At 36.4% G+C, this 27,886-nt stretch overlaps 1 protein-coding gene across 2 annotated transcripts in view; it reads left to right on the top strand.

Annotated features, from left to right (window-relative positions):
- LOC131077157 (serine/threonine-protein phosphatase BSL1) overlaps positions 1–27,672 on the top strand; it is a 46,499-nt gene extending 18,827 nt beyond the window's left edge. Inside the window, exons 10-23 of one of the 2 annotated variants that reach the window (XM_058014592.2) lie at positions 69–150; positions 273–443; positions 16,658–16,856; positions 17,029–17,260; positions 17,364–17,534; positions 17,622–17,860; positions 18,554–18,638; positions 18,796–18,894; positions 19,001–19,200; positions 19,339–19,414; positions 26,237–26,372; positions 26,472–26,611; positions 26,716–27,035; positions 27,133–27,672. In XM_058014592.2, the coding sequence (XP_057870575.2) occupies positions 69–150; positions 273–443; positions 16,658–16,856; positions 17,029–17,260; positions 17,364–17,534; positions 17,622–17,860; positions 18,554–18,638; positions 18,796–18,894; positions 19,001–19,200; positions 19,339–19,414; positions 26,237–26,372; positions 26,472–26,611; positions 26,716–26,799 (1,914 nt within the window). In that variant the 3' untranslated portion in view covers positions 26,800–27,035; positions 27,133–27,672. The remainder of the gene's footprint in view (positions 1–68; positions 151–272; positions 444–16,657; positions 16,857–17,028; positions 17,261–17,363; positions 17,535–17,621; positions 17,861–18,553; positions 18,639–18,795; positions 18,895–19,000; positions 19,201–19,338; positions 19,415–26,236; positions 26,373–26,471; positions 26,612–26,715; positions 27,036–27,132) is intronic. The other variant, XM_058014591.2, reaches the window with a different exon arrangement.
- Positions 27,673–27,886: the final 214 nt, after the last annotated feature.

The raw sequence follows: 27,886 nt of genomic DNA on the forward strand, positions 1-27,886 counted from the left end.
ATAATGAAAACAAATATGTGTCAAGTATTTACCGGTCTTGGTGCCTTGCTCACATGGAATTTAAACAGGTTTTTGTAGATGCAAGGTTGCATGTTTCAGGGGGAGCTCTTAGAGGTGGTCGGATGGTGGAAGGGTTCCCCACCATTTCAGGTTACCCTTTTTGTTGAAGTACTTCTTTTGTATTCTCTACAATTTGTTTACTTTTATAATTTTATTCTTTGTACAAACCTTTTTTGTATTAACAGTCTTCATTATGTTTTACTTGTTTACAGTGCTAGATACTACTGCTGGATTGTGGCTTGATCGAAATGGAGTTGTCACATCTTCTCGAACAAATAAGTCTCATGTAGAATCTGATTCACCTTTGGAGCTTCTAAAGCGTTGTCGGCATGCAGCAGCTTCTTTTGGGAGTCAAATATACATTTATGGTGGATTAAGAGGAGGTATACGTTTCTAGTAATTTCAGATAAATTTTTTTTTATGATAGATAATGCTAAAGCTACTGTCTGTAACGGGTCTATTTATTTTTATTAGCACTGGTCTGTTATCCCCTAATTTGCTGCCTACCTGCAATAAGTTGGTCCCTCACCTCCTTCAATTTTGTTAGGTGATCTTTTGCTGCTCCTTTGTCATTGTTTTCAAACTATATACGGTTTCAGTACAGATGCATGCTTTTGCACATCCACATGCAGACATGCATAGGTATATGTGTACATACAAAGATTGAAGATATATATTTGAAACTTTGAGTGAAATCAAATGTCAAAATGAACAATGTTAAAGAAATAAATGGCAGAATTTTATATGCCTTTAAGTTGCATGGATGGGGTTGTCACTTGTTGATGTGTTTTTATGCACGATCGAACACAGAATAAAATACTAGTGTATCTTATCCTCTCTTGAACAAAGTCTCTCAAATGCTATGCTTCACGATCAAATGAGACAACTCCAAGGTTACAAAATGTCAGGTCTTGACTCGTGGATAAGCTCAGTGGCTTGATGTGATAATGCTGGATCACAAGGGGACTTACATTATACATGAATGCTTGAATACTTGGATGTTGCTGGAACTCGGGACTAACTCATTTAACAAAGAAAGATCAAAAGGAAAGGGTTTAGAGAGTCTAATCTAATCCTAGGAATGTAGGATGTAGTGAATGACTTGGTGAGACTCTACTAGACTTTGCTTCGACATCAATGAACAACTACACAAAGCTAGTGCAATCTTCTAAGGTAAAGTTATAGATGTTCAAATTACTACCATCAACACAATACCATCAAGGCAATGCATACCAATGGACGAGCAATAATTGAAGTTAAGTTTACATAAAATTCCAGTTGACCACGCAAGGCGAACTTATAATCAGCAAGAAGCTAGTGGTATGGACTAAATGAATTTCGCCACTAATCACCCACAAAATCTTCCATTCATGAAATCAACATAAAAGCAAATGAGAATTGGAAACCATGCAACTTGTTGAACAACACATTTAACCATATCTTCAATGAAAAGAGTATACTCATTTGCAAGCCTTATGAACAATTTCTTCTTCTCCAACTCTACTCTACTCTAACTTCTAATTCCTAATTGCCTTAGCAACTACTCTTCTACTCTTTTACCGCTAACTATTCTTATATTAACCTTTACAAATGAGAGCATTGAGCCTTATATAGATAGCTCATTACAATGAATGGCTTAGATCGATTCAAGATCAATGGCTAAGATTACAAGATAAAACCCTAATTAGGGTTTGTTACAACCACCCTTACATTGACCAATGAGAGATGAGGGTAGGTAAGATAAATGATATTTGATGTAGCGTCATGTGTCACCTATTCCCTCTAATGAACATTGACCTGGTACCCTTTGATTTACCCTTTGATTGAACGAATGGTGACTAGGATGCCACCTCGGCTTGCCTTGTAGACTTGATCAACTTATCCTTGAACATTCCTCATGATATTTGGAATTCTTTCTGATACTTTCCAGTCCATCTTTATGTTAAGGAATTCCTTGGACTATTTCCTCCTCAACGTTCTAGAACTTCGAAATTTCTTGATGTGGTTTTGATTTCTTGATGTGAGATCCTTTGTGCTCATGTCTTGAACTTGCTTTCCTTCATTTGTTCATCATCAAGGTGAAGTCTTCTTCATGTTTGATTTAGTCCGCATCTTTGCCTTAGGAAATCCTTGTCCCAAAATCATCTTCCAATCTTTGAAGTGTTGATCTTCCTTATCCGCATTTGTTAATAGACCTGCAAAACAAACAAACATTTAATCAAACACCTAATATGATAAACTTGATTTCAACCTTGGTGGGAAATCCATCCACATATGGACGGTTCAGTCCTCAAAACTTTCACATTATCCTTGTCCGTTTCTTCACTTGGTGGAAATTTGATGCCTATCTGGACAACTTTGTTATTGATCTTCATTTGAATTGATTTGTCCCTTCATTTGTAATTTTGCCACTAAGTGGAAATTTGACCCTCATCGGGACTCATTGTCCTTGAAAATCTTGTGTTGATTTGATCACTATTCGATGGAGTAGAAATCCAAACCTCATAGGGACTTTGTTCCCAACATTTGTCCCAACTTGTGATAGGTAATCAATCAATTTAACCTATTTTCCGATTAGAAAATTGTAACACTAATTCTGGAAAATGTGAAGGTCTCGATTGAAATTTAGAAAATTCTCCTCAAGAAAACCTGATTTTCAGACAAAGATAAGTTTGATTGCAATAAATAAGTCTAAAGACACCCCTGTAAACTCAGAAAACTGCATGTTTTATGCAATCTCAGGTCTGATTTCTAAGTATAAAGTCTGAGGACACCCCTGGAAATGGTTGATTTAGGTGCTGGAAAGTTGTCTCAGATTTGATTTTCTGAGTACCAAGTCTGAAGACACCTGGTATACTCAGAAAATGATTGATTTGAAGCTCAAAAAAGTATACCCGGGTCTGAAAATGCCACTTGGAAGTCTGAATACACTAAAAAAGTGACTGATTTTTTATATGAAAGTTGTAATAAAGTCTGATTTTCTGAGGACTGAGTCTGAATATGCCCTCCAATGTCTGAAAATACTCAGAAAATGGTGTATTGAACTCTGATTTTCTGATGTTAAAGTCTGAATACACCCCTCTAAGGTCTGAAAATGGATGATCATGGCTGCCCCAACACATCTCAGGTCTGAATTCTGAGTTTGGAGGTCTGAATACACTAAGAAAATGACAAATTTCGGATGTCAAAGTTGTAACAAAATCTGGTTTAATGAGGACAAAGTCTGAATACGCCCTCCAAATGTCTGAAAACACATCTCCAAAAATCTGAAGACACACCTCCAAAAGTCTGAAAATGTCCTCCAAAAGTTTGAAGACACACTGTAAATGATGAATATCAATGGCTAGAAGTGATCACAGCCCTGTCACATGCTTGCATTTGACTTGTTTCACCTTTCTTAGTTCAAAAATGGCCATGCCTGGGCACCTTCAAGTGGCTGGAAATGATACCTCAGTCTGAGAATAGTTCTGAAGATGATGCTTCAGACTTGCACCAACGATGGTCTCCACATTTGAGCCCAAAAATGGTGTCCACATAGAATCGCCCAAGTGTAGGGATGGCTGGAAGTGAAGTATAAGTCTGAAAATGGGATTTTCCAGCAATGATCAGCAAAATGGTGTCGAAGAAATGATGCCTAAATCTTCAATCAATGGTGGCCAGCAAAATCACAGTCACTCCCAGCCATGGCGCCAAAGGAAATGTGCACAAATCTCCCCCAATATGTGAGGCAATCAGCCACACAAAGAAAATCGTGACCCTAGCAATGGTGGCGCGAAGCATCAAAATTCGCCCAAGTCTCCAATGGTGACCAGCAACCTCGAACAATTCTGGAAATTCCACTCCAATGGTGGCGCTGGGAATAGTTGGGCAAAATCGCCCCTTTCTATCTGCAATTTATCCTCAACAATGGTGTCAAAATGACACTTGGGCTAAAATCGCCCAGCTGTAGCCTCCAATTTGCCTTCAATCAGCCACCCAACTGTCACATCAGCAACATATAATATTATTTTAGTGATGGCTGGGCATACTTAGTCACATTTTCACCTTGATATTTCACCACACAAGCAATGTGGGATAAAAATTTGCCTTTTATACAGCCTGGGAGAAAATTGATTTGCCTTGGGATAAAAAATTTATCATTAAATAATTATTGTTGGGCATTAAATAATTGGTACAAGGTAAAAATAATTAAATTTAAGCACACTCGTCATTTAAAATCTTTTACTTTTATTAAATTTGAGCCAGCTGGGGAAAATTAATCCATGTTTGGATAAAAATCCTCATTAAATTTCTACTTAACTCATCACAAATGCCATTTGGGGAAAAACGACCCTCATCTATAATCTAGATGCATGAATTCATTTCATTTCATCAACTTTGTCCCAAAACTCCACCTTGGGGAAAAACGTGGGCCATCTGGATGCCCAATCCACGGATTTAGATAAAATTTGGGCCCTTTGGTGGAAAAACGTGGTCCATCAGGACAAATGTCTGGATAGTTGGGGGAAAATCGCTCTCCATCAGGATTTTGAGTGGGGGAAAATCATGGGTCATCTGAAATTTGTTCAAAATTGGGGGAAAAATGCTGCTCATCAGGATTTTTGACCCTAGACTTCAATTTAGTGGATTTCCACACTCAAAAACACTTGGACATGTTAAATTTCATCATTACACATCAAGACAGCCAAATTTATCAAAATTTGAGTGAGAAAATAGAGATTTCATTGGGATAAAGTGCAATTTTGACTTGAATCACTTCATAGGAGCAAGAAAATAACCCCTAAAGGACCTCTTGATGCTTAGGCACAAAAATATCACCGACTTATACTCTTAGATTTTGACACTTAGGACCATTTAACAATTTTAACATCCTTTCAACATTCTGACCGACATCCTCTCATAAGCAAAGGCTAAAACTAGGAAACTGCTGCTAAACTAAGACACCTTAAGCGAAACACCTACCCTAAAGCGAAAAAGTGGGGGTCCCCATTTGCAATGGGGCGATGTGTGAAAATGTCACAACATGACCCCACAAATCAATTATAGATAGATTTTACAGTTGATTAGGCTCATATCTAGGCCTTCATTTAGAAAAAAATGCTTTGTTCCCAAAGCATGTGATGAAAGGAATGAGGATTTGTAGATGTAACATGACAATAATAGTAATGCAAATAGTTAGATATTGGCTTGTTGATTCATGATGAATTCATACCATACTTTAAGATCTCCATCTCTGCAAAAACTCAGCAGTACAAATTTTGAATCTGCAAACTTGGCAAATAAAAAATGTATAAATTTATAAATTAAAATTAATAAATGTAAATAACATAGAAAATACTTTTAAAAAGCATGGGGAAGGACAATAGAGAATTCTTAGCAAGGAAATTTGTTGAAAAGTCTTTCATATCAATTGCGAGGGAAGAATTTGAAGTATGGAAAAAAAATTGAAAAACGAGTTTGCAAAAGAAAACTCTGCTGGGTGGTGAGTTTCTTGTACAAAGTTATGAGTACTTGGGAATTTTGTGTGCAAAGCTTGGTGAGTAAGTGTCAACCCAGATGAACTTGTAAGTACTTATTAGTCTAGTGCGTTCTTTGCAGTTTTTAAAACTATTACCTGTACTAAATCAAAGAGATAGAATATGGATACTATTTTTAAAAATTTGCTTAGATCCTGAGTTAAAAGCTTCTGGTAAACTTTTTGTGTTTATTTTCATCAATTTTTCAGGTCACACTCTGTGATCTATCATTAGGATAAGATGATGTGAAGAATTGCAAGACTGGCACATTTTCTGGTATAAGATGCCCAGTGGTAGACATGGTAACCAAAGAATGAGAAATATAGTTAGATTTGAACTCGAGTTCATGCATGATAGTTAGACAGTCTTTAATTAATTTGTTGAAAAAATAAGAACTTTGTTTTTTTCCATGGTGACATGGTTTAAATTTATTGTTGAAGACAAGGATGGCTTGAATGATTAGAAATCAAAGATGATGACATGCTGCAACTTAATGATGAACAGTTTGTGAACTAGGAATAATTAGAAAATGATAATCCATTTCTCAATGGCAAAGCATCCACCCAGCTCTTCTTTCTCAATTCCCGTGTGGGGATGGGTGGGGGGTTCCCCAATTCGAGATATCTCCTTTTTACCCTACCATTCTATGGGCGAGAGCAGCCCTCTTTATTAATCTAGCAGGGCCCTCCCCCATAGAGTAGGGCCCCCATAGAATTGTAGGAACTAGGAATAATTAGAAAATGATAATCCATTTTTCTAGATATATTATCAAAGTTAATAAAACAAATAACAATTTCTTCATTTGTCACAAAATTCTTCTGTGGATACTTAATAGCTTTGGCAGATATTTCTTTGAGTGATTATCATTTTTCAACACTTGGTTATACACAAAATAATCAATTCTCGTCTTCTTGGATATGATTTGATAAAAAAATTGCAATTTCTTATTTGCCTGCTTTGTTAACCTTGATTTTCATTCACTATTCTCAGAATTTCTTGTAGTATCTGCCTAAGAAGTGTCCTTCAAGTTTGTCTCAATTTAAATCTTTAGAAGTTTAGAATTTAGGCTAAACTACCATTTGATTTTCTTCTAAATAAAAGCATACTCGGAAATATAATGTTTTTCTTGCAGGCACTTGGCCAAACTTTCACATCATTTCTTGTGAAAAATTGGTACAAAATTACTATTTTGAGAAGTGATTATTTCTCTGTTCTTGGCATAATTAATATTCTGTAATTTATTGCCTAAACACAATAAGCTGGCAGTTGAACTCCTTCAATTTTGTTGGTTGGTGGATGTTTTGTTGAAGAAGCATCATCAATTGTACTAGAAGGATCTTGTCCTCATGTGGGAAGCAGCACATCATACAATGGCCATGCTGGCTTTAGAAGGGGAATGATAAATCAGGAGAATGTGGCTGGTGGGGACATGGAGACAAGGGAGATAATGGGGCAACCTTCTATGGATAGGATTGTGGCCTTGAGAGAAGAATCTTAAAGCATTTAAATACATAACAGGGGGATGTCTGCTGAATTTTTGACCAAAGAAATTTTTTCTTGAATCTACCAGAATCTGCTGAAAAATCTGTGACATAGGTCACTGTGAAAACCCAAAAATGAATTGCACATATGTAAAATATTTTTTCCAATATCTTACAGAAGGCAAAAAATCACAACAAATTAAATCATCTTTGAAGAAAATATAATTTCTACCCTTGAAATTGACATGGAGGCATATGTCTTTTGATAGGCATTGTATTTTTTTTAAAATTTCAGGGTTGGTATGTGAGCAAAAAGGCATTATGACTAAATATGGGGTTAAAGTTATTTCAAAGGTGCAAAGTTATTCTTTTAAAGTTCTGATGCTTCTAAGATTTTCCAAAAGTGCTAACCTCTCCAAATACAATTCCAATGATAATTCTAATTCAAATTTCATGGTTTGTGGTCCTAGAATACTCGTCCGAGGCTCACCATATATCTAAGATCATCAATCTGGCTGTTCAACACACTTTTGAAGTTACAGAACACAATCTGGATAGATGGACAGAGTGTAATCCAAGTGTTCACCAAACTTGTAGTGTCTTCATCATCATCTTTGTTAGCATTCTTGACCCTTGTAGACCAACTTTAAAGATTCTTCACATTACACAATACCACCTAGTGCCAAAAATGTTGTAGCCTTGATTCCAGAAAGGGTGGATCCCTTTGTGGGCTAGATTCAGCTGTTACATTTCAATGCCATTCAACTTGATTGTAAAAATGTGAAGAATCATGTCTAAGAGATACTGTTTCAACTTCCATAACATTTCTTTAACCTTCCCAGCTTTGTAGCATTATGTATACATCTGTATCTGTAGATCTCACAAATAAGAATGGCAGAACTTAGAACTTAAAGGCATGGTCATAGTCTAGACCAAAGAAACGGGACTCAGACTTGGCTCGGACTCGGCAAGGCCGACTCGGACTCGGACTTGGGACTCGGCGTCAGACTTGGCTCTAGACTCGGCTGGACTCGGGAAAGCAAAAAACTCAAGAAATTTAGAGATTTTTAAAGATTTAAAACTTGTTTCAGGCACCCTTTATTGAATACACCTTAAAGACACAATAACATCATCAAACTCGGCTCATTTGATTACATACACAAGTATACATCAATCACATAAGCATAAACGCAAATTGTAGCTGAAGGAAATGACAAACATGGATATATAAATATTGTCAAATGTATACAATATCACAAAACTCATGGAATAAAAAATCCATGTCATCATATGATCATCATCAAATGTTTCATACAAATACCAAAGGTAAATACAACTACAAACCTATGGCTCAGAGGAGCCTACACCCTTCGGACCCGGCCCCCTACGAAGGCATCTAAGGTAGGTCCTGGATGATTCGACAGCCATAGCCGCTCCCCGTGACACCATGCCATGCTCACCAACATCAGGAACATCCGTGTCACTATCTGCCTCTGAATCTCCTGTTTGTGCTCGTGCTCTCCGCTCCTTCTCTGCCATGGCTACAGTCTCAACCTCTATATCTACCTAGTCGATCCAATCAGTGTTAGACTCGGAGCTTAAATTTTCCCTACTTCTATCAATGCAGTTTCCCCCCATATTTTTCGACGGGGGTTTGGGGGCAGCACACCCAAGGTGGGGTCAAGGGGCAGCAAGGCCAAAAAAAACTTATTATTTAATAAAGGTGTCGGGTGTTATTTTTCTATTGGCTGACATGTTGTAAGCCTAATTTTTCTCATTCTCAGGCGAAGGTTGTAGTGAACAAAGACGATACCATTCATTTAAAAAAAACTTTTTAAAATGTATTTTTTTTGTCATTTTACTAACCCAGCCAGTAGCTGAGTTTGGGGCTCGGGACTCGCTGAGTTTGGCGAGTTTGATCCAAACTCGCCAACTCGGTGAGTCTGGCGAGTTTGCTTGCCAGACTCGGACGAGTCCGAGTCCGAGTCCCAGAGACTCGGCGAGCATGACTCGGACTCGGACTCGGACTTGCTGAGTTTAGGCGAGTCCGGGCGAGTCCCGTTTCTATGGTTTAGACACAGCTAGTGGAAAATAAATGACCATACATCTCCCTCAAGATTGTGCCATACAAAGAATATGCAAACTCATATGCAAACTCATAAGCTTTTATGGTTTAATTTTAATATCTCTCCTATTCATCTTTCTTTGATTAATGCTAATCTCTGATTTTATTATTAATGTTGCCTCTACACATATAACACATCTTGATTATCATTAAACAGTTCGAGTGTTGTCCCCATAAGTCTTCCTGGGACCTAAATCATATTTCGAAGGTTCCATGAACATTTTTTGTTCACAAGGAGGGGGGGTGCTGACATTAAAATAATTCATGTAATTCAAAGGAAAACGTATTCTTCTCTTAAAAGTTGGTGGCAAAAAACATAATTTTTAAAGTTCACATAAGGTTCCAGTTGGTTGGTTTTATGGGTGTAATGTTACATAATTGCAAAAAAATTAAATGCAAGAGATGATTAACGAGGCATTTGGTACAAGAATTGTTGTTACAAGGTTTCTAAGAATCTGTGATTTTTGGTCCTTCCAGAAATATTGCAAATCCTTCCCCAAAAATGTAATTTTTTTCTAACCTTGAACTCTCTTCTTCTCAATTTTTACTCAGGAAAGAACAAATTTTTTACAGTTTGGTTTTAATATTTTGTTTCATTTGAGAGTTTGTTGGTGGACCCTAAAGTTTAAATTTTAAGGGTTTTGAGAAGATAAAAGCTAGGCATCTTTTTAGCTTTTCTTTTATAATTTTTGTGTAACCTTACCTCCTAGTAGACGTCAGGAATACTATGACATCGCAGAGACACCTTGGGCATCTTCAGTCATTCCCAACTTGCCTTGCTTTAAAAATGTTTCTACAACCCAACGCCATATCTCATGGGTCAACAGACTTGCCCAAGATCACTAGAAGGCTGGGATATTAGGGTATCTTCTTTCTTAGGGATTTCATGACCTTAAATTCTTTACAAGAATATAGCAGATTTATATTAGAATGTTCAATTTTGTTGACTATACAAATTAAAGGGCAAATGCCAAAAAACATGCAAGATGCAAACCCAAAATAAATGTTAGAAGTTATGAGTTGGTGGAATCATAAGATAATATAGTCTAGATGATTTTCTACACACATACAAGACCATAGTTCTAAGCTTGGCAAGAATTAGCAGGTTTGTTTGTTAGACAAGTTACTTGTGAGAGTAATTTGACACGTTTTAGCCAAAAATTATTCAGTCATGGTGATTTTTTGAATACTGTCATTTTCTTTGTCAGTGATTAGAATCTCAATGACATGAATCATTGCCAATTGACAGAAAGGGTTTATTGATGGTTGGTCAAAAGTGATAAAATTATGAAAATGGCATGTGCTTCTGAAGGCCATTGTGGCCTTGAAGTCCTTAATTTAGGCATTGTGGCAGGGGCTCTCTGCCCCTTGACCCTGCCCATATATATGCAGCAAGTTTGTTGCTCCTCAATCCTACAGGGGTTTTCCGCCCCTAGAACCCTGCTTTAGTTTTAAACAGCAAAATACAAAATATTTATGGGCTACAGTGGGTGGAAAAGCTATTCTTTTCTATTTATTTGGCTTGATATAATAAAAAAGTGCTTTTAATTTATTTCTTATTGTATGTATTTTTCAGCAGTTTTTAGTTTCTTGATTAGATCCTGAGGAATTGGATTTCATTTATACTTTTGGTTTGCTGAGTCAATTTTGATTGCGAGTAATGCTATATTTATCAAAATAGACTTTAGTGTTATCTAAATTCATACTTTGTGCATCTTATGTATTATTTAACTTCATTTTTGTGTATTTATAGATATTTTTATATATTGAGTTCCAAGTCTCAGCCAAAATTTTGGGCTGCTAAGTTTTTGCTGAGTCCCAAGTTCGAGACAATACATTGAGCTGCCAAGTTTTTTGCTGAGCCTGAGTTTTCAAATTATGTACAAGATACAAAGAGTGCTCACACAACTCAACTTGGGAGATGCTAAAATCACTGTTGGAGACAATGCTACTTTGAAAAGAGGAGAGGCTAGATCTTTAACACAAAGATCCTTATCTATGATTTTGCCCATAAGATTGAAATCAATGTTGTTTGCTACAAAGGAGTTCCTCCTCGTTCCTTTTACCAGGGGTCCATTAAACCCTTCCAGGAGATCCATCACCAAATCTATGTTCAGTTTCTCCACAATGGAGAATATCTGCATAGTCAGTTTGTGAACAGTAGTCCACCAAAAGGAGTCCCAACTTTTGTTACTCTTTATTTGTTTGAAGTCACCATTAGTTGACATCTATGTCACTAGGTTCTTCGAATTTTATTGAAAAAATTCAAAATCTAGTGAATTTAAAAAAGACCTTAAGAATCATCATAAAAAATGAATCAATAAATTTTGCCATATTTGTTTCTTCCATGTGACCCCGCTGGGCTTGAGCTAGCCAATTTCAGCACTGGGTATTTAAACTCATGTTGCATTGTGAAACCAGAAATATATGGCTAAGTTAGCAGTAATTTACAGGCTGGATGAAAACCTGTGTGTATATATATATCACGGAGGCCTGAGTGGGCATGGGTATATATATATTGTGTATGAAGATGACGAGGGCTCACTGGGCAACATTCACTAGATGCTAAGTCACCAGAATGTACGTGCTGTTTGTATCTTGTTTGTGAATGACACCAGGCATTTGGTTTAGTGGAGTACAAGAATGAATTGGTAGAAGTCTATCCGGAGATTTGATAATTGAAATCACAAGTTAAAACATACAGCATACAAGCTTTTATTGGTTTTTTTTGAGATAAAGCATATGGCTGACAAGATAGTGATACATGGACAGGCATTGCAATGTGCACATCTATTTATAATACTAAAACTAAATTTTGCTTAAACCTTTTAATTACAAATTATCCTACTATTAGGTTATTTCACTTTTATGGGTTATTTGCTTTGTAAAATAAATGAAGTAATGATATTTTTGAGGTTTTATATGTGTGATTATATAATTTTTCTGGGTAGGTTTTATATGTAATTTTCTTTGTAAAATAATTTAGTAATGGTACAGATTTTGAAGCTTGAGAGTCTTGGGACTCTTGAAATAAAAATTTAACAGAATAAAAATAAAATCAAAATTAAAAAATTAAAGAATAAAATTAAAGTAATTTAAATTTAGTTATGTTTAATGAATGGTCAAAAGGCATGAAATGAAAAGTTGTGACTCCCTCAAACATGAGATATAAAAGGGAGAAGAGAACTTCCTTTGAATGGGGAGATATGGAGAAAGGAAGAAAGAATGGAGCATGTAAATCGAGGAAGGATTAAGGGAAGAAGAAAGGAATTGGAAGTAAATAGGGAAGTGACTCTTTCAAAAGGGTAGAAGGGTTGTACTCTTTCAAAAGGTAGACATGATGAAGAGGTGTGACCTCTCCCTCACATTGGAAGATATAAAGAGGAAGGAGCAAATGGAATGGGGGGGAATATAGTGGAATTAGAGGAGATCTAGAACAGATTCAGAGCAGAATTATATAGGGGGATTTGAAATAAGATTTGAGAAGGGAAGAATAAAATAGGATATGCAGATCTAGAAGAAGAATATATGCAGATGTTAAATGGGATATATGCAGATTTGAAAGGCAGTATAGATAGATTTGATAAGTGAGATATAGGTGAAGATTAAATACAGTGTTCCACGGTCGTTGGGGACGGAGAGACGGGGGGACGCGGGGACGGGCTTTGGGGACGGGGGGACTTGGGCCTGGGAGGGGGAAACGCGTTTCCGTGGAACACTGATTAAATAAGAAGTTAAAGGGCAGCAGTTGTTGCGAAACAGATGTATCTTTTCATAACCAAAGGATGTGACCCTTTTTCTCCATGAAGGGTATAAAGTGAAGGAGACTTCATTTGAAGAAGGATGGAACCAAGAAGAAGATAAATAGATCCATTCAAGGGAGCATCGAACCTCATAACTGATTTCAGAATAATAAAGAGAGGAAGCCAGCAGACTTGATAATAGTAAGGGCAAGATTTAAGGCAATCCCAAAAGGGGACATTACAATATGTTTTTTATAGGTCACAACCCCACGACCAAAGATAAATAAAAATCTTTACAGTTGTGATTTGATTTGTTTCTTATAGGTCAACTTTGATAAGCTTATCATGGTTTACAAATGTGTCCATTTTTTATATAGTAATGGTTATGTATTTTAAGTTTTAACAATTTTATTTATTTGTTTCTTATATTAAATTATTAATATTAAAAATTATAGATATATAGTATTCAAATTTAATCACTAATTTTATTCAAACGTTCTTCCATGAAGTAGGGGCGTTACACTATGTTTTTTATAGGTCACAACCCCATGACCAAAGATAAATAAAAATCTTTATAGCTGTGATTTGATTTGTTTCTTATAGGTCAACTTTGATAAGCTTATCATGGTTTACAAATGTGTCCATTTTTTATATAGTAATGGTTATGTATTTTAACAATTTTATTTGTTTGTTTCTTATATTAAATTATTAATATTAAAAATTATAGATATATAGTATTCAAATTTAATCACCAATTTTTTTTCATACTTTGTTAGTTGATGAACCTGTTCCCAATTTTATCTTTGCTGAACTTGAACACAAACACAAACTTGGTCACTCCTCACTCCTTTGCTGTGAACAGCATGTGCTTTCCCTGCACATGGAGACCCACAACAAAACACAAGCCCTAGATTTATGGTGTAAGGGGAAGGTACTTTCAATCTTTTGTATAGGTGAGGGATTCAATCAAAATTTTTATTTTGAGTTTCTTGACTGAGGTTTTTGAGATATTTGCAAAAATCATCAAATCTACTCCTGAGTTAGCTAGTGGGTCTGAAGGTTGCTTTGTTTTCTGAAAGTTGTGTAGGAGACAGAATTGAAAGAAGTGATCAGCCCTCATGCCTCCTCAAGGTTTGAGGGAGTCGCAACTTTTCATTTCATGCCTTTTGACCATTCATTAAACATAACTAAATTTAAATTACTTTAATTTTATTCTTTAATTTTTTAATTTTGATTTTATTTTTATTCTGTTAAATTTTTATTTAGTTTCCATATGAAGGTTTCGCCTTTGATTATTGCCTTGATGATTTCAAGAGTCACTTTCAACAATGATTTGAGACATTGTGAAATCATGATAGTTAAGGCCTTCAATAAGTGCTAATTGCTAAAGCTTCTATTTTGTTGTTGGAGTACAAGCCTACATGTGTGACATGGCAAATACAAAGCTATCCTCTTTGTCACAGATTAGACATCTGATCTGTTGGAACCTATGTCCATCAATGCTAAGAGATTTCCACAATCCATCATATAACGAGAATGCCGTTTCTGGATTCAATTGTGTTCAAGATTTTTGCATCAACGTTTCAGATCACACTCCGTGATCCATCATCAGGATGAAGAGAGCCAAAGGAATACTGTTTCTGGATTCAATTGTGTTCAAGATTTTTGCATCAATGTTTTGTATCACACTCCGTGATCCATCATTTCTTTGGTTCTCTTCATCCTAATGATGGATCATGGAGCGTGATCCAAAACTTTGATGCAAAAATCTTGAACACAATTGAATCCAAAAACAGCATTCTTGACCATGTCCATTTTCCTATTTTATGACCATGGTTAAAAATTTGTTCCATCCCCATTTGAGTCCCCTTTGGTGTCTAAAAGTTTACTTGAGTCATGTTGAGATCAAAAATTGTTTGTCTAAAAATAGTGAATTGCTATTTTTAGTAAGTTTCCATTTTTAGCATGTGTGATCCTGAAAATTAACTTAAATTCTCAGGACTGACCTCTCCTAAATAAGGGAGATAATCATTGCTTAGTGTAAGATTGATCTCAACTTGTCAAATCCGACCAGACTACATGGGAATAACTAGTATTGTCTGAGATCATATATGCCAGTCCCCAAGCACTCCAATTTTTTGCAAAGTGTTTGCCCTTGGTCTCGTTGTGCTGTGCAGCGCACCGCTTGGGTTTGTGACATGGCTTAACCGCTTCCTGTGGATTCTATAAGTCCAGTGGTTGTATCAAGCATTAACAGGTCGATATTTTGGTGCAACGGCAACTGTACTTTTAACAAGTGGTATCAAAGCCAGGGTCACAGGTTCAAACCCCTTCGCTTGCACTGGGGTGGGGGGGAATTGTTGAAAGGTGTGTGCCCTGGATTCTATAAGTCTAGTGGTTGTATCGGGCATTAATAGGTCAATCTTTTGGTGCAACGGTAACCATACTTCTAACACAATTGACATTCAAAACAAGCCTGATCCAGTATGAAGCAGTAATACCCTTGGGAGCAATTACACAGGTTCCCTTAATGCTTATAAGTTTAAAATCTAAAGTATTCTCTGTTTAGTTATTGTGTTCATTTGTATGCGATTCAATACTGTCCTTATTTGAGAAAACATTGTAATCTGAATATTTTTCTATTGGACATGTGGAATGGCCTACAGCTGAGGTGCTGTAATGAATTTGCAATTTGAGTTGGTATCTTTCAATGTTCAAATGGAGTAACATTGAAAGGTCAAAAAGGAATGTGCATTACAAATTATATAATTGAGTTGTTCGTTTTTAGTCAAATGGACATTCAAGACTATGAATAAAATCTGTATTGGGTTGCATGCTATTTGAATTGTTCCTGATGTTGGGTTACTATCTTTGGAACAGATGTGCCAAGTAGTTTGACACAAATGCATCACAAACAGACTGGTGCCTTGATAGACCCAAGCTGTGCACCATATATAATCCCAACAGGTCTCTTTTGGGTTGTGTGCATCATCACACCATCATTTGGTGCTATAAACCAAATAGCAATTCATTTTAAAAGAACCTGTGGATTTTTCTATTCAGACCATGGTCATTTTTTTCTCTCTGAAATTAAAATATGCCTAAAATGATAAAATTAAATTACTAGATGAAGGTTCCCTATTGTGGAATCTTATTTCAGACATTATTCCTTGTAATTTGTATGTAAAATTGTAGATTGAAAAATGATTAGTTTATGGTTAGACAGTGAAGATTTCAATGCAGATCTTCTGAGCTTCTCCCTTAAGGAAATTGTCTAGATTTCAGAAGATCTGTTAGAGATTGAGAGGAAGGGAATGAACTATGCATTTTGCAAATCAAAAGTTGATAGAATATGGTTTCAGGTACATTTGATGGAGAAGAAACTTCATAGCAAAAGTCATTGAAGGTGCTTACATCTAACCTAATTCAGTTATGCTGATGTCTCTGTAACTAAAGGAACCATTCAACCATAACAAAAAAGGGTTCATAATAGCAAGTATTCTCTCTTGATATGCTAGGCATAAATAAAATGTGGTAGCAGTAAGTTATTTCTTACAAGTGATATGTTTTGCCAACTAAGCACAACTAATCGAATAAACTATGCATAGGTGCTCTAATAATTCGTAACATCAGGTTTACTCTTTAGAGATATCAACTTGTTGAGCCCATTTCAAGCTCTAATTGCTTAAAGATGTTGCATCTCATAAATTATAATGATTTTGTATTTTGCAGAGATGTTGCTTGATGATTTTCTAGTGTCAGAGGACCTTTGTCCACAAGAAAGTAGATTATCTCCAATGCGTGCAGGAACTGCTCTATCCAGTGGTACTTCCAGAAAGGACAATGATGCTAATTATTACATGGTTGATCAAAATTATAGGATTCCCACAGCCTCTGCAAACAGAGATGTAATGGTGGATGGGGTTCCCAGGTATTGTCTTGGTTTAACAGTCTGGCCCTTTTCTTAAGATAGTTTTGTGTTGTGGAATTAAACTATGGTGTAGCATGGAAGATTATAATAGTTGGCAGTGTGTTATAGTTTCTCAATTCAATTTTTATTGCCAACAAATGTTAGTTAATTTGAAATTTGAATGTAACATCAGCATGAGTGAAAAAGGGCTTGAGGCACTGGAGAAGGCTTCTGCTGCTGAGGCTGAAGCAGTGAGTGCACATTGGGCAGCTGCAATGGCAGCTGCTGCGGACAGGATGGAAAATGAGGAACCAATAGAAAACAATAACTCTTCTGATCAAGCCAGTGAAAATGTTGTTACCTCAGTTTCTACCTTGATGTCTCATGAATCTCTTGAATCAGATGTGCGCCTTCACCACAGAGCAGTATGGACTTTTCTCCTCAGCTTCCTCTGTTATCCTTTTAATAGCTAACATATCGATTAGTTTTTAACATGATCAGGATTGACTGAATCCCATGTGGATCTAGGTTGTGGTTGCTAAAGAACCGGTAGGAAACCTTGGTAATCTTGTGCGGCAACTATCTTTGGATCAGTTTGAGAACGAAGGGCGGAGAATGAGCCCCTGGAATATGGACAATGGACAGGGTGCTAAAAGACTGCTTAACAGACAAAAATCTCCTGTTGGCCTGCATAAAAAGGTAGTTATAGTCTATAAATCATGTCGATGCCTGCTTAACAGGAGACTGTCATAGAATGTTCTAATTGGGGATTCTCATATGGTTCAGGTGATTGCTTCATTGCTTAAGCCTCGTAACTGGAAGCCTCCTGCAAATAGGCGATTCTTCTTGGATTCCTACGAAGTGGGTGAGCTTTGTTATACTGCAGAACAAATCTTTATGCAGGAGCGGACAGTTTTACAGTTGAAGGCTCCGGTCAAAATATTTGGGGATCTGCATGGGCAGTTTGGTGATTTAATGCGCTTGTTTGATGAATATGGATTTCCTTCAACAGCTGGAGACATCACGTGAGTCCAAAATTCCCACATGATGTATGTATGGTAAATTATGTTATCAAGTGGAAGTCCAATTTTTTTTTTTTTAACAAGTGATGGTTTGTGTTCCGTTACATTATACTTGTATATGTTGAATTGGTGACATTAAAGTTTACCTCAAATTGTCAATCTGGGAAGATGGGTTCTACATGTAATTTACACTTTAAAGTTGATTCCTTTAGGTTTCTTTGAAAAGATTATTCTTTGGCCGATTCTCTTTTGTTTTCTGTGCTGATGGAATGATATACTGGACGTGCTGGTCTTCTTATACTATGAATTATAAATATATTTCTTATCTATCGTATGCACTGTAGTTTTCATGGATGCTCTCATTTGCATTTTCTAAATGTGATGTCCCACCTTGGACAGAGGCACTCTTCTCTCTTGATTGGAATGTTCCTTTTATTGCTTCTTTTAGCAAGCATCCTAATGTTGTCACATCTGTTTCCTCAAGATGGTTTCTTTATTATTATTTTTGTAGCCAGTGTCAGACTATTTTGGCTTTCTCTTGGTTTTGTTTCTGATAGAGGAAGCTCCTTATTAATTTTGTTCTTGTATTCTTTTACCTTATTCTTACTGCCTCTTTTCACATACAAGTGATCAAGTATTTGATCTCATATTCCAATATTTTATTTTTATCTATTGATTAGGTCATCCATTTGTTAGGTACATTGACTATCTCTTTTTGGGAGATTATGTTGATCGAGGACAGCACAGTTTGGAAACCATTACTTTGCTCCTTGCTCTAAAGGTATGCCATTATTCGTTGTAGAGTATAAAATTCTATGTTTAGGCATTATCATAAATGTTTGTGTTAATATACATGCGGCTTCAGGATAAATGAGCATATTTTGACATCTCAATTTATCCATGACTAGCATTTACTTTAAAATTTCTCCCATTCCCAGATTGAGTACCCTGAAAATGTACATTTAATTCGCGGAAATCATGAAGCTGCCGACATCAATGCACTTTTTGGATTTCGACTGGAATGTATTGAACGGATGGTACAATATCTCAATCCTAGATACTCCATAGCTATTTTTAATAAAGCCTGCTTTTTTAGAAATTTTAATTACTGGACTGCTGCTTATAAAATAATTTCTATTGTAGGGGGAGAAAGATGGCATATGGGCCTGGACACGCTTCAATCAACTTTTTAATTGGATTCCTTTAGCAGCACTCATAGAAAAAAAAATTATCTGTATGCATGGTGGGATTGGAAGGTCTATAAATTATTTGGAACAGATAGAGAGCCTGCAACGGCCCATAAGTATGGATGCTGGATCTATTGTTCTTATGGATCTTTTGTGGTATAATTTTTTCCTGTGGTTGAGTTGTTTTATTTATTTTGTTTGGTGAATTGTTTCCTTATGCTGAAATATATTTTTGGATATCAGATTTATTATTACAGCTGGTTAGCACACTTAAATTTTGTGGTGCACATACAGGTCTGATCCAACAGAGAATGATAGTGTGGAAGGCTTGCGACCAAATGCCAGAGGTCCAGGGCTGGTCACATTTGGGGTATGACATGTATTTAGAATTGAGTTTGTTCAGTTTAGCTATGGGTGTTCGATTGGTGCTTTCCTTGGTCACACAATTATTATGGAATCATTTCCTCTACTGTGATTGTATTTGAATTTTCAATATAAATCTATTGCATGGCACAATCTATCATTAGGAATGGGGTGGGAAAAATAGCCACTTGTGCCAATGGGGTTCTTTCACTAATGTGCAGGAATTCTGCACATTTAAAACTAAAGGTGCCAATAACATCATATGTATGCATAGTTGTATTTCATTGCTGATCATATTCACTTTAAACGAATCAAGGCATTTGCACATTATTTGACAGCTAGTAGACTGCCCTATGAGCTGCTTCCTACCTTTCATATATCAATTAGCTGTGGTCTATTATGGGCAAAATTGGTATATGCATGATGAGTCACATACCTTCAGGGCAAGGAGTCGTGGATATTCGGAGGACAACACTCAAAGTTGACAGAACTTAAATGCTTTATGAAACAATGATCCAAATCAAAGGGAACAAATACAATAAACACATACAATACTGCAATATAATGAAGCTTTATTGAAGCCATTAGTAATTTACATGAAGCTAGCAATCTCTGAGAAGATACAAAAAGTTACTAACATACCTTCTTTTGGGTCAAGTAGCTTACCATATACAACTATGTACATCAACAAATGAATAGAATTAAAGAGCTAGATGAATCATGTTGGTGGATATGGATCAAAGCTCCCAAACTCGGACTCGGCTCGAACTCGGCAAGGCCGACTCGACTCGTGACTCGGCTATGACTCGGCAACGACTTGAGAATGACTCGGCAAAATAAAAAAACCCATTATTGAGAGATTTTTAACGATTTAAAACTTGTTTCATGTACCCATTATTGAATAAAGCTTAAAGACACTATAACATCATCAAATAGAAGCTCTAGCTCATCCTCAGCCTCAGCCTTAGAGTAGTCTGTCTGCCTCCGACAAAGGTGTCTAAGGTAGGTCCTGGATGACTGAGTAGCCATAGTCTCTGCCTGTGAGGTGCCACAATGATCAACATCAGTTGTGCCTGTATCGGATCGTGCTCTATCCTCCTCCTCTGCCATAGCCACAGCCTTAGCCTCTTTGTCTGCCATGTTTGACATGCCGCGATGCGAGTCCTGGAGCTCAGACTCGGCGAGTTTTACCATAACTCGCCGAGTCCGAGTCACGAGTTGTCAAAACTTGCAGAGCTTGGCTCGACTCGCCAACTCGGCAAACTCGCCTGACTCGCGGCGAGTTTGGGAACTCTGATATGGATAAACAAGGTTGGCAGTTATACCCACATTTGAGTCAGAAGTTTGTTTTTCCATTTATAGGCTTTTTGGAGTTGATTTGGGGCAGTCAAATTTTTCCAAAAGGAGTCCAGCAGTCTTTGCACCATGATGTTCAGTTTACAATCTCCATGAAGGAATGGTTGTTAAATTATCAAGGTGACCTGGTTTTTTGGCATTTTTGATTTTTCCATTGTTTTGCCCCAAATTGTCACCAAGATCTGTTCTTTGTTGTTGGGAAACAATGGGCTTCATTGCTTCTAGTTTTGATTCTGATAATTGTAATGAGTTCTGAGTGCATAAGTTATTCTCTTTTGCTTTCACTGTTTAACCCATACAAATTCATTTTTGCCATTTGTGAAGATATATGGGTAGGGATTTCAACATGTGCCTCTAGTGGGTTGAGAAGATTCTTTAGTGTACTCAAGACCAAAATTATCAGGCCTCTTTTCTGTATCAAGTGGTTTCCATATTCCTTACCATCTTTGCCAAGATATAGCCTATTGTCTGCTTGAAACCAATTCATTTGGTATGTTTTCAGAATTCCAATTGAAACTGGTGGATAACCAAATTACTTAAAATAAAGTGCTGCTATGTTCTCATCTATTTCTTGTAATGTCCCCTACTAGGAGGCTGCCAAATCCTGTAACTTAATAATAGTTCTGATCTGATCTGATCCATGATCCTCTCACTGGATGCTTTTGACTTCTTTCCTTTATATCTCTCAATGTGAGGGAGAGGTCACACCTCTTCATTATGGACGCCCTTTGGCAAGAGACACACCCTTTCACCATTAGCACCCTTTGAAAGTGTGCAACTCTTCATTACTTCTGCCCTTTCACCATTAGCACCCTTTGAAAGTGTGCAACTCTTCATTACTTCTGCCCTTTGAAAGGGACACAACCTTTCACAATCAGATCTGCACTTCTTATTTAAATCAGATTTGCACTTCTGATTCCCAAATTATCCCCCTCTCAAAATGAGGTTCTCTTCTCCCTTTTATATCCCATGACTGAGGGAGTTGTTGGTGTTGGAAATAAGCCACACCCGGACCGATGATGGACTGGTCCAAGAGGAGCCAGTAGCTCAGTGGTAGAGCACTCCAGCAGCGTATGGAAGGTCCTAGGTTCGAGTCCTAGCTGGTCCATGTCTCAACATGGTATCAGAGTCAGCTCCAGGCTAGGAGCCCCAGGCACACGAGAGGTGTGGCTTAAGGGGGGGTGTTGGTGTTGGAAATAAGCCACACCCGGACCGATGATGGACTGGTCTAAGAGGGGCCAGTAGCTCAGTGGTAGAGCACTCCAGCAGTGTTTGGAAGGTCCTAGGTTCGAGTCCTAGCTGGTCCATGTCTCAATAGGAGTCACAACTTTTCCTTCCATGTCTTTTGACCATTCATTAACTTAATTAAATTTTAATTATATTATTTTATATTTTAATTTTATTCTTTTCTATTTTAATATTATTATTATCATTATTTATTATTAAATTCTATTCCAAAGTGGGGACATTACATTTCTACCCGGACACCTGTTGAATTTCTCAAATGGGTTTTTGAGTCGGCAAAGATTTTTCTGCATTACTATAATTTCTCCACAATAAGACAGGTTGTTTTACAACCCTTTGTTATCATTCCTTAGTTGTTGATTTTGTTCAAGGGAAATAACTTATTTTAGGTCACAGGCATTTCTGCATATTGTTATTGATAAAAAAGTACAAACTTCTTCACATTGGTCAAATATACTTTCCTAGGAGGAGCCACCTTTGGGATTTTGGATAGGCCCCCGAGGGTGAGAATGACCACGACGTGGGCTCTGGATTTATAAACACCATTTATTTTTCTACCTAATAGGTCGACTAAATTCAAGATCACACACTTCTAGGGTGACACGTGGAAGATCACTCCACCTTGAAAGGGCTTGATTGCATGTGGTAGATAGCATTACTGCCTGACACATATAACTCTAGTCTAGTTCATCCAACTGATTGTATATGGTTGAGGGTGAGATGTTGGCAGATCTAATCTACTGATATCTTTACAACTTAGGTTCTTCTGATGGCCACAGTCTGCAATGAAGTGTAGGGATGTTTCCTTCACCTATTGCAGTGAGTGGAAGAGATGCTTTGCTTCCTTTGTATTTGAAGGAGAAATTCATGTTATGGCAACAATCAAGTAGGAATTGGCTTCTATGGTTTATTTCCCCTTGTCCAACATGAGCAGTAGTGTTGTTTCAGATGCAGGGGCTGACTTCTGAACTGGTGTTGGACTCTATGCATCACACAAGAGTGCTTGTTTAGAGCAATGTTCTTTACTTGAGTGCTGTTTACTCTCCTGAACATCACACCACTTTCCTTTAACTTTCTATGGAGTCTGGAGTCTTATAGGAGAAAGCCTTATTTGATAGAGACTTGGAGTCTTAATAGGAGAAAGCCTTATTTGATAGAGACTTGTTCAAATGTGTTGGCCTTGCTACTTACTATTAGACTTGGTGCTATTAATGTTTGGTAGTTTCTTTTCTGCTTTTCTGCTTAAACTTTATTTGGTTTTGACTGCATGGTGATAGTTGCAAATTCGATTTATTCTTGTATGTAAAGCTACAAAACGGTTACAACGTTAGAGAATGTAATGTCCCCTACTAGGAGGCTGCCAATTTCCCAATAATCAACACCCATTACTTAATATTATCATGCCTTAAATTAATTTATTAAACTAGATAACCATATTTATTCACAGTACAATTGATAGTGGCTATATTCAAGCCCCAATTCTTACTTCCTTTCTAATCCTCAACCCTGGATGGGGATTTACTTATCTAGGGCGCGATGACACCACCTCCATAATTGGCCCCAGGTTTCATAAACATCCGTCCAGACCACCCTTGAAGCTCACCTAATTTGGGATGGATTTACTCCACCTCTCTCTAACACCACGCCTCCTTATGGCGGGGTGGGGGCAATAAAAATGATTAAGGAATGGGCTATGAGTACACTAACTTCTAATGTGTCATGAACAAATATGTAAACAATTGAAATTAAGTATGACTGTCATACATATTGCAGTCTATATTAATATTACTATTAAATTCTGCATAAGAACATTATCAGGCTTCATATATTAAGCATACATATTAAGCATCCTTTGAAAGAGTGCAACTCTTCATTATTTCTGCCCTTTGAAAGGGACACAACCTTTCACAATCAGATCTGCACTTCTTATTTAAATCAGATCTGTACTTCTGATTCCCAAATTATCCCCTCTTCAAATGAGTTCTCTTCTCTTTTTATATCTCATATTTGGGGGAGTCACAACTTATCATTTCATGCTTTTTATTAACTTTAATAAAATTTTAATTATATTCTTTTATATTTTAATTTAATTTTTTATTTTTATTCTTTTGTATTTTAAATTATATTATTATTATTTATTATTAAATTATATTTCAAAGTGGTGACATTACAGAGAATTTGACTTACCAAAATTTTCCTACAAGCATGAAATCATTGTTATAATCTTGGAGTATCTATTGACCTTAGTGCAATTGATGCAACTTTTTAACTAACCACCATAATTCCTTGTGAATTAGTACTACTCTCTAGTGGTGTCTACAAATATTGCCTTGGTTTTGACTTAGGCATTCTGTGTCAAGTGACAATATGATTCTCACTACAATTTGACATGGGAAGTGTGATGTCCCGAACTTTTTTTTATCTGAATTTTGCAGTTTCACAATGGGCAATGCATAAACTTTAACACCTTTTGATCACCATGTTCCCTATGTGGGCAAGGTGAGAGGATACGGTGAGAGGGGTTCAGAATGATTATTACAAAAAATGCTTGTTGGCAGTAAGCTGCACAATACAATATAACAATTAATACAAAAATCTTGAAATAACGAAATACTTTACTGGTGGCAAGCCTTCCAGATTAAATATAACTGGAAACTAGAAATAATTGAAGCTCTTTCTAGGGACAAGCCTTCCAAAACAGATTACAAAATCCCAATCTGGCAATGAAGCACATAGATTAATATTAGAAATATAGAGTGGAAAAGTAAACGATTGCCTATTGTGGTGGCGGAATAGCTATCTAGACTTACAATATCAAAATCATTAAAAATTCTTCTACCATTTCTAGCGATAAACTGCATAGAAAATTACAATTAAAAATATTATTTCAATGATTTGAAATACTGAATTACAACTGCAGAAGTATCATTGAAACAGTTACCAGAAATTAGCAATATTTTGTAGATTTGGTCTTAGAGACCAGAATTAAATATTTGCAACATCTTCCAACATGTATGGCTGCAATTAGAAATGATTAGCAGCTGGAAAAATAGTAGTTTAGCAGCCTTTTAAGGCTACGATTCTCCACAACGGAAGTGTAGATGCACTGATCAGTACAAAGATAATTCTTGGATGTAATTGTTCAAACTTCAAATGAATAGGAGAGTTTTTGTTCTCGGGTAGAAAAGATGAACAATGTTCAATCTCAAGAGCATTTGATAAAGCATACTCTTTTTATTCCTCAACTACTCCTTATATTGGCTTTTCGAGGAAAAATAATATTATTTTCATTTTTTCCTTCAAATTTGATTTTTGGAAAGTGACTAGAAGAATATTTATAAAATACACTACTTTTGGACCCCATTTCTAGTGTTATTTTTGGACCCTTTTGTAAAACAACCTTATTAATAGTTAAACATAATTTTGCTTTATTATGAGTAAAAATTTAAGGTTACTTTTTCAACTACTTAGATTAAATTATTAAATTATTTCCCTTGCAAGATCCCATTAGCTTTCGAGAAAAGAAATAATTGGCCGAGGGTCTTCTAATTACCTTTTCTTTAAAAAAGGGACATGACAGGTCTACTTTTAAGAGTGCAAAAGATATCTCTTCATTGTCATAAAAAATTATATTAAAATTTAAAATGAGTCTTGATTGCGAAAGATAAGGGTCTTCATTGCTTCATCTTTGCCTTCAAAAAGAATAATATTAAAATTCACTTGTACCTTAAAGGGCATCAGACCCATGAAGGGTCTACCTGATGAAGAAGTGTATGCTATACGCATGATTTATGAGATAATATTGGAGAAGAGTTGAATCATCTCCTGCCTTTGCTTCTCGAGGGCAATTACTTCTGAGATGGAACCTTGGGTAGCCGTATAACAACCCTGTCAATTTGTTAGTGAAACATGGACTGTTTGTTTCTCTAGAACTTTATATTGGCTCCTATTTTCTCACTGACAAGTTAAAATGAAAAAAGTCAGAAAAAATGTTTTGCCATACCATTGCTTATTAACTCTATGATATAGATGTCTGGCCATGGTTTGACATCACTGCATCTTTGCCATTAGCGTTGAGATAGGAAGCTCCCTCTCAGCTAGCTTTCAGAGGATACAAGGCAACTTGGCAACTCATTTTTAACTTATCATGGAATTGATTGATTTTGATTATTCTATTTGATTTCATTAAGTTGAACGCTGATCTTGAATTATATTATTTGTTTTGCAGCCTGATCGTGTATTGGACTTCTGCAAAAAAAACAATTTGCAGCTAATTATTCGGGCACATGAGTGTGTAATGGATGGTTTCGAACGTTTTGCTCAAGGCCATTTGATTACCCTATTTTCTGCAACAAACTACTGTGGTGAGTTCTAAAAAATGAGATTAGATATGAAACATTACTTCATAAAGAATGAAAGTTTGATGCTCATGGGTAAATATTATGTGGGTATTATTTATTCAGGCACAGCAAATAATGCTGGTGCATTGCTGGTTTTGGGAAGACACTTAGTTGTTGTACCTAAGTTGATTCATCCACTTCCACCTCCAATCGGATCACCAGAGTCATCTCCAGAACACCATTTGGATGAGACATGGATGCAGGTAACTTTTTGTTTCCTGGTCAAAATTTTACAGCGACTCAATGCTTTCTAAAGTTTAACTTGATTTCTCACTGTCATTTTAATATCATATTTTTCATTGTTCAGGAACTCAATATTCAGAGGCCACCTACCCCCACTCGTGGCCGACCTCAGCCTGCTCATGATCGCAGTTCTTTGGCTTTTATTTAAGTTCTGATTGTGTCAATTGATGCACTATAGCAATTAGTGAAAGTCATCCGTCTTATTGAGCTCTGTAAAGTAATGTACAATTGGAATTGTATTTGAGCACTTACATCAATGTAAACAAAATTTTCTTGCCCCAAGAAGGAATTTTCCTTCCTGTGCTATTGTAGTTACTACCTGTTTCTGTTCATCAGTGTTTCCCCTCACAACTGGTTATTCTTTGCAAAGGTTTGCAAGCTAAGGTATGGTAATTTATTTACTTCTTGGTAGCACAAACTTTTTTTAGCTTTTCAGTAATGAGGATCACTACAATAAAATGCTCTTTTTGCCATTTTGCAGTTATTGGATTTCTAATGTTGTGGTTATTTGTCCAATATTGCATGGCTTTTCCTGTGTCACGGTGCTGATCCTTAAACTTTGAAGTCTTATGTGTACCGGTTTCCTCATGAGAAACACTGCACAGCTCAGGACACAGCATTTAGACATTATGGTAACCTCCTTCAGGCCGCGTAGGGTTCCCGGCATGAATTTGTAGGCTCCATAAGCTATGGAATTTGTACCTTTAGCTAATATTTTTTATATTATGTGCCAATAAAAATGGAATGCTTCGGCTAAAATGTTGAGTTGTTTAGGCTGAATTCTTCTGGATTCAACCATGTAGAACTATTTGTGCCTTGACATTTTGGATCCATCTTCGGTGAGAAAAAGGTAGAAGCCTATGCTTGTGTAGAGTTGTTTATTTTGGGATTTCTATTTATTGTGTTAGTCCTTTTAAGGAATCTAAAGGCTGTAACTATTCTTATTTAATGTACATGCATTCCATAGTGTTTAACAGATTTTGTTAAGCTGGGTATAACAGGCAATCAACTTTGTAATCTATTACATTCTTGGATCTCTCTTATGGTGGAATGTTTAGCTTTATGCTTGGCAGCTGGGGTCCTTCTATTTTTATTGGTTCATTGCCGTTCCTACAGTGAACTTGAGTAACTTGAATCTGAGAGTCTGATGTATAAGTGGAATGGAATGTCTCAAGTATTGGGATACAGCAGTGATAGGAAAATAGAAAACATACAACCTTTTTATTTATAGAGGA

Source organism: Cryptomeria japonica, chromosome 9, assembly GCF_030272615.1.
Source record: "Cryptomeria japonica chromosome 9, Sugi_1.0, whole genome shotgun sequence".
Taxonomy (NCBI): Eukaryota; Viridiplantae; Streptophyta; class Pinopsida; order Cupressales; family Cupressaceae; genus Cryptomeria; species Cryptomeria japonica.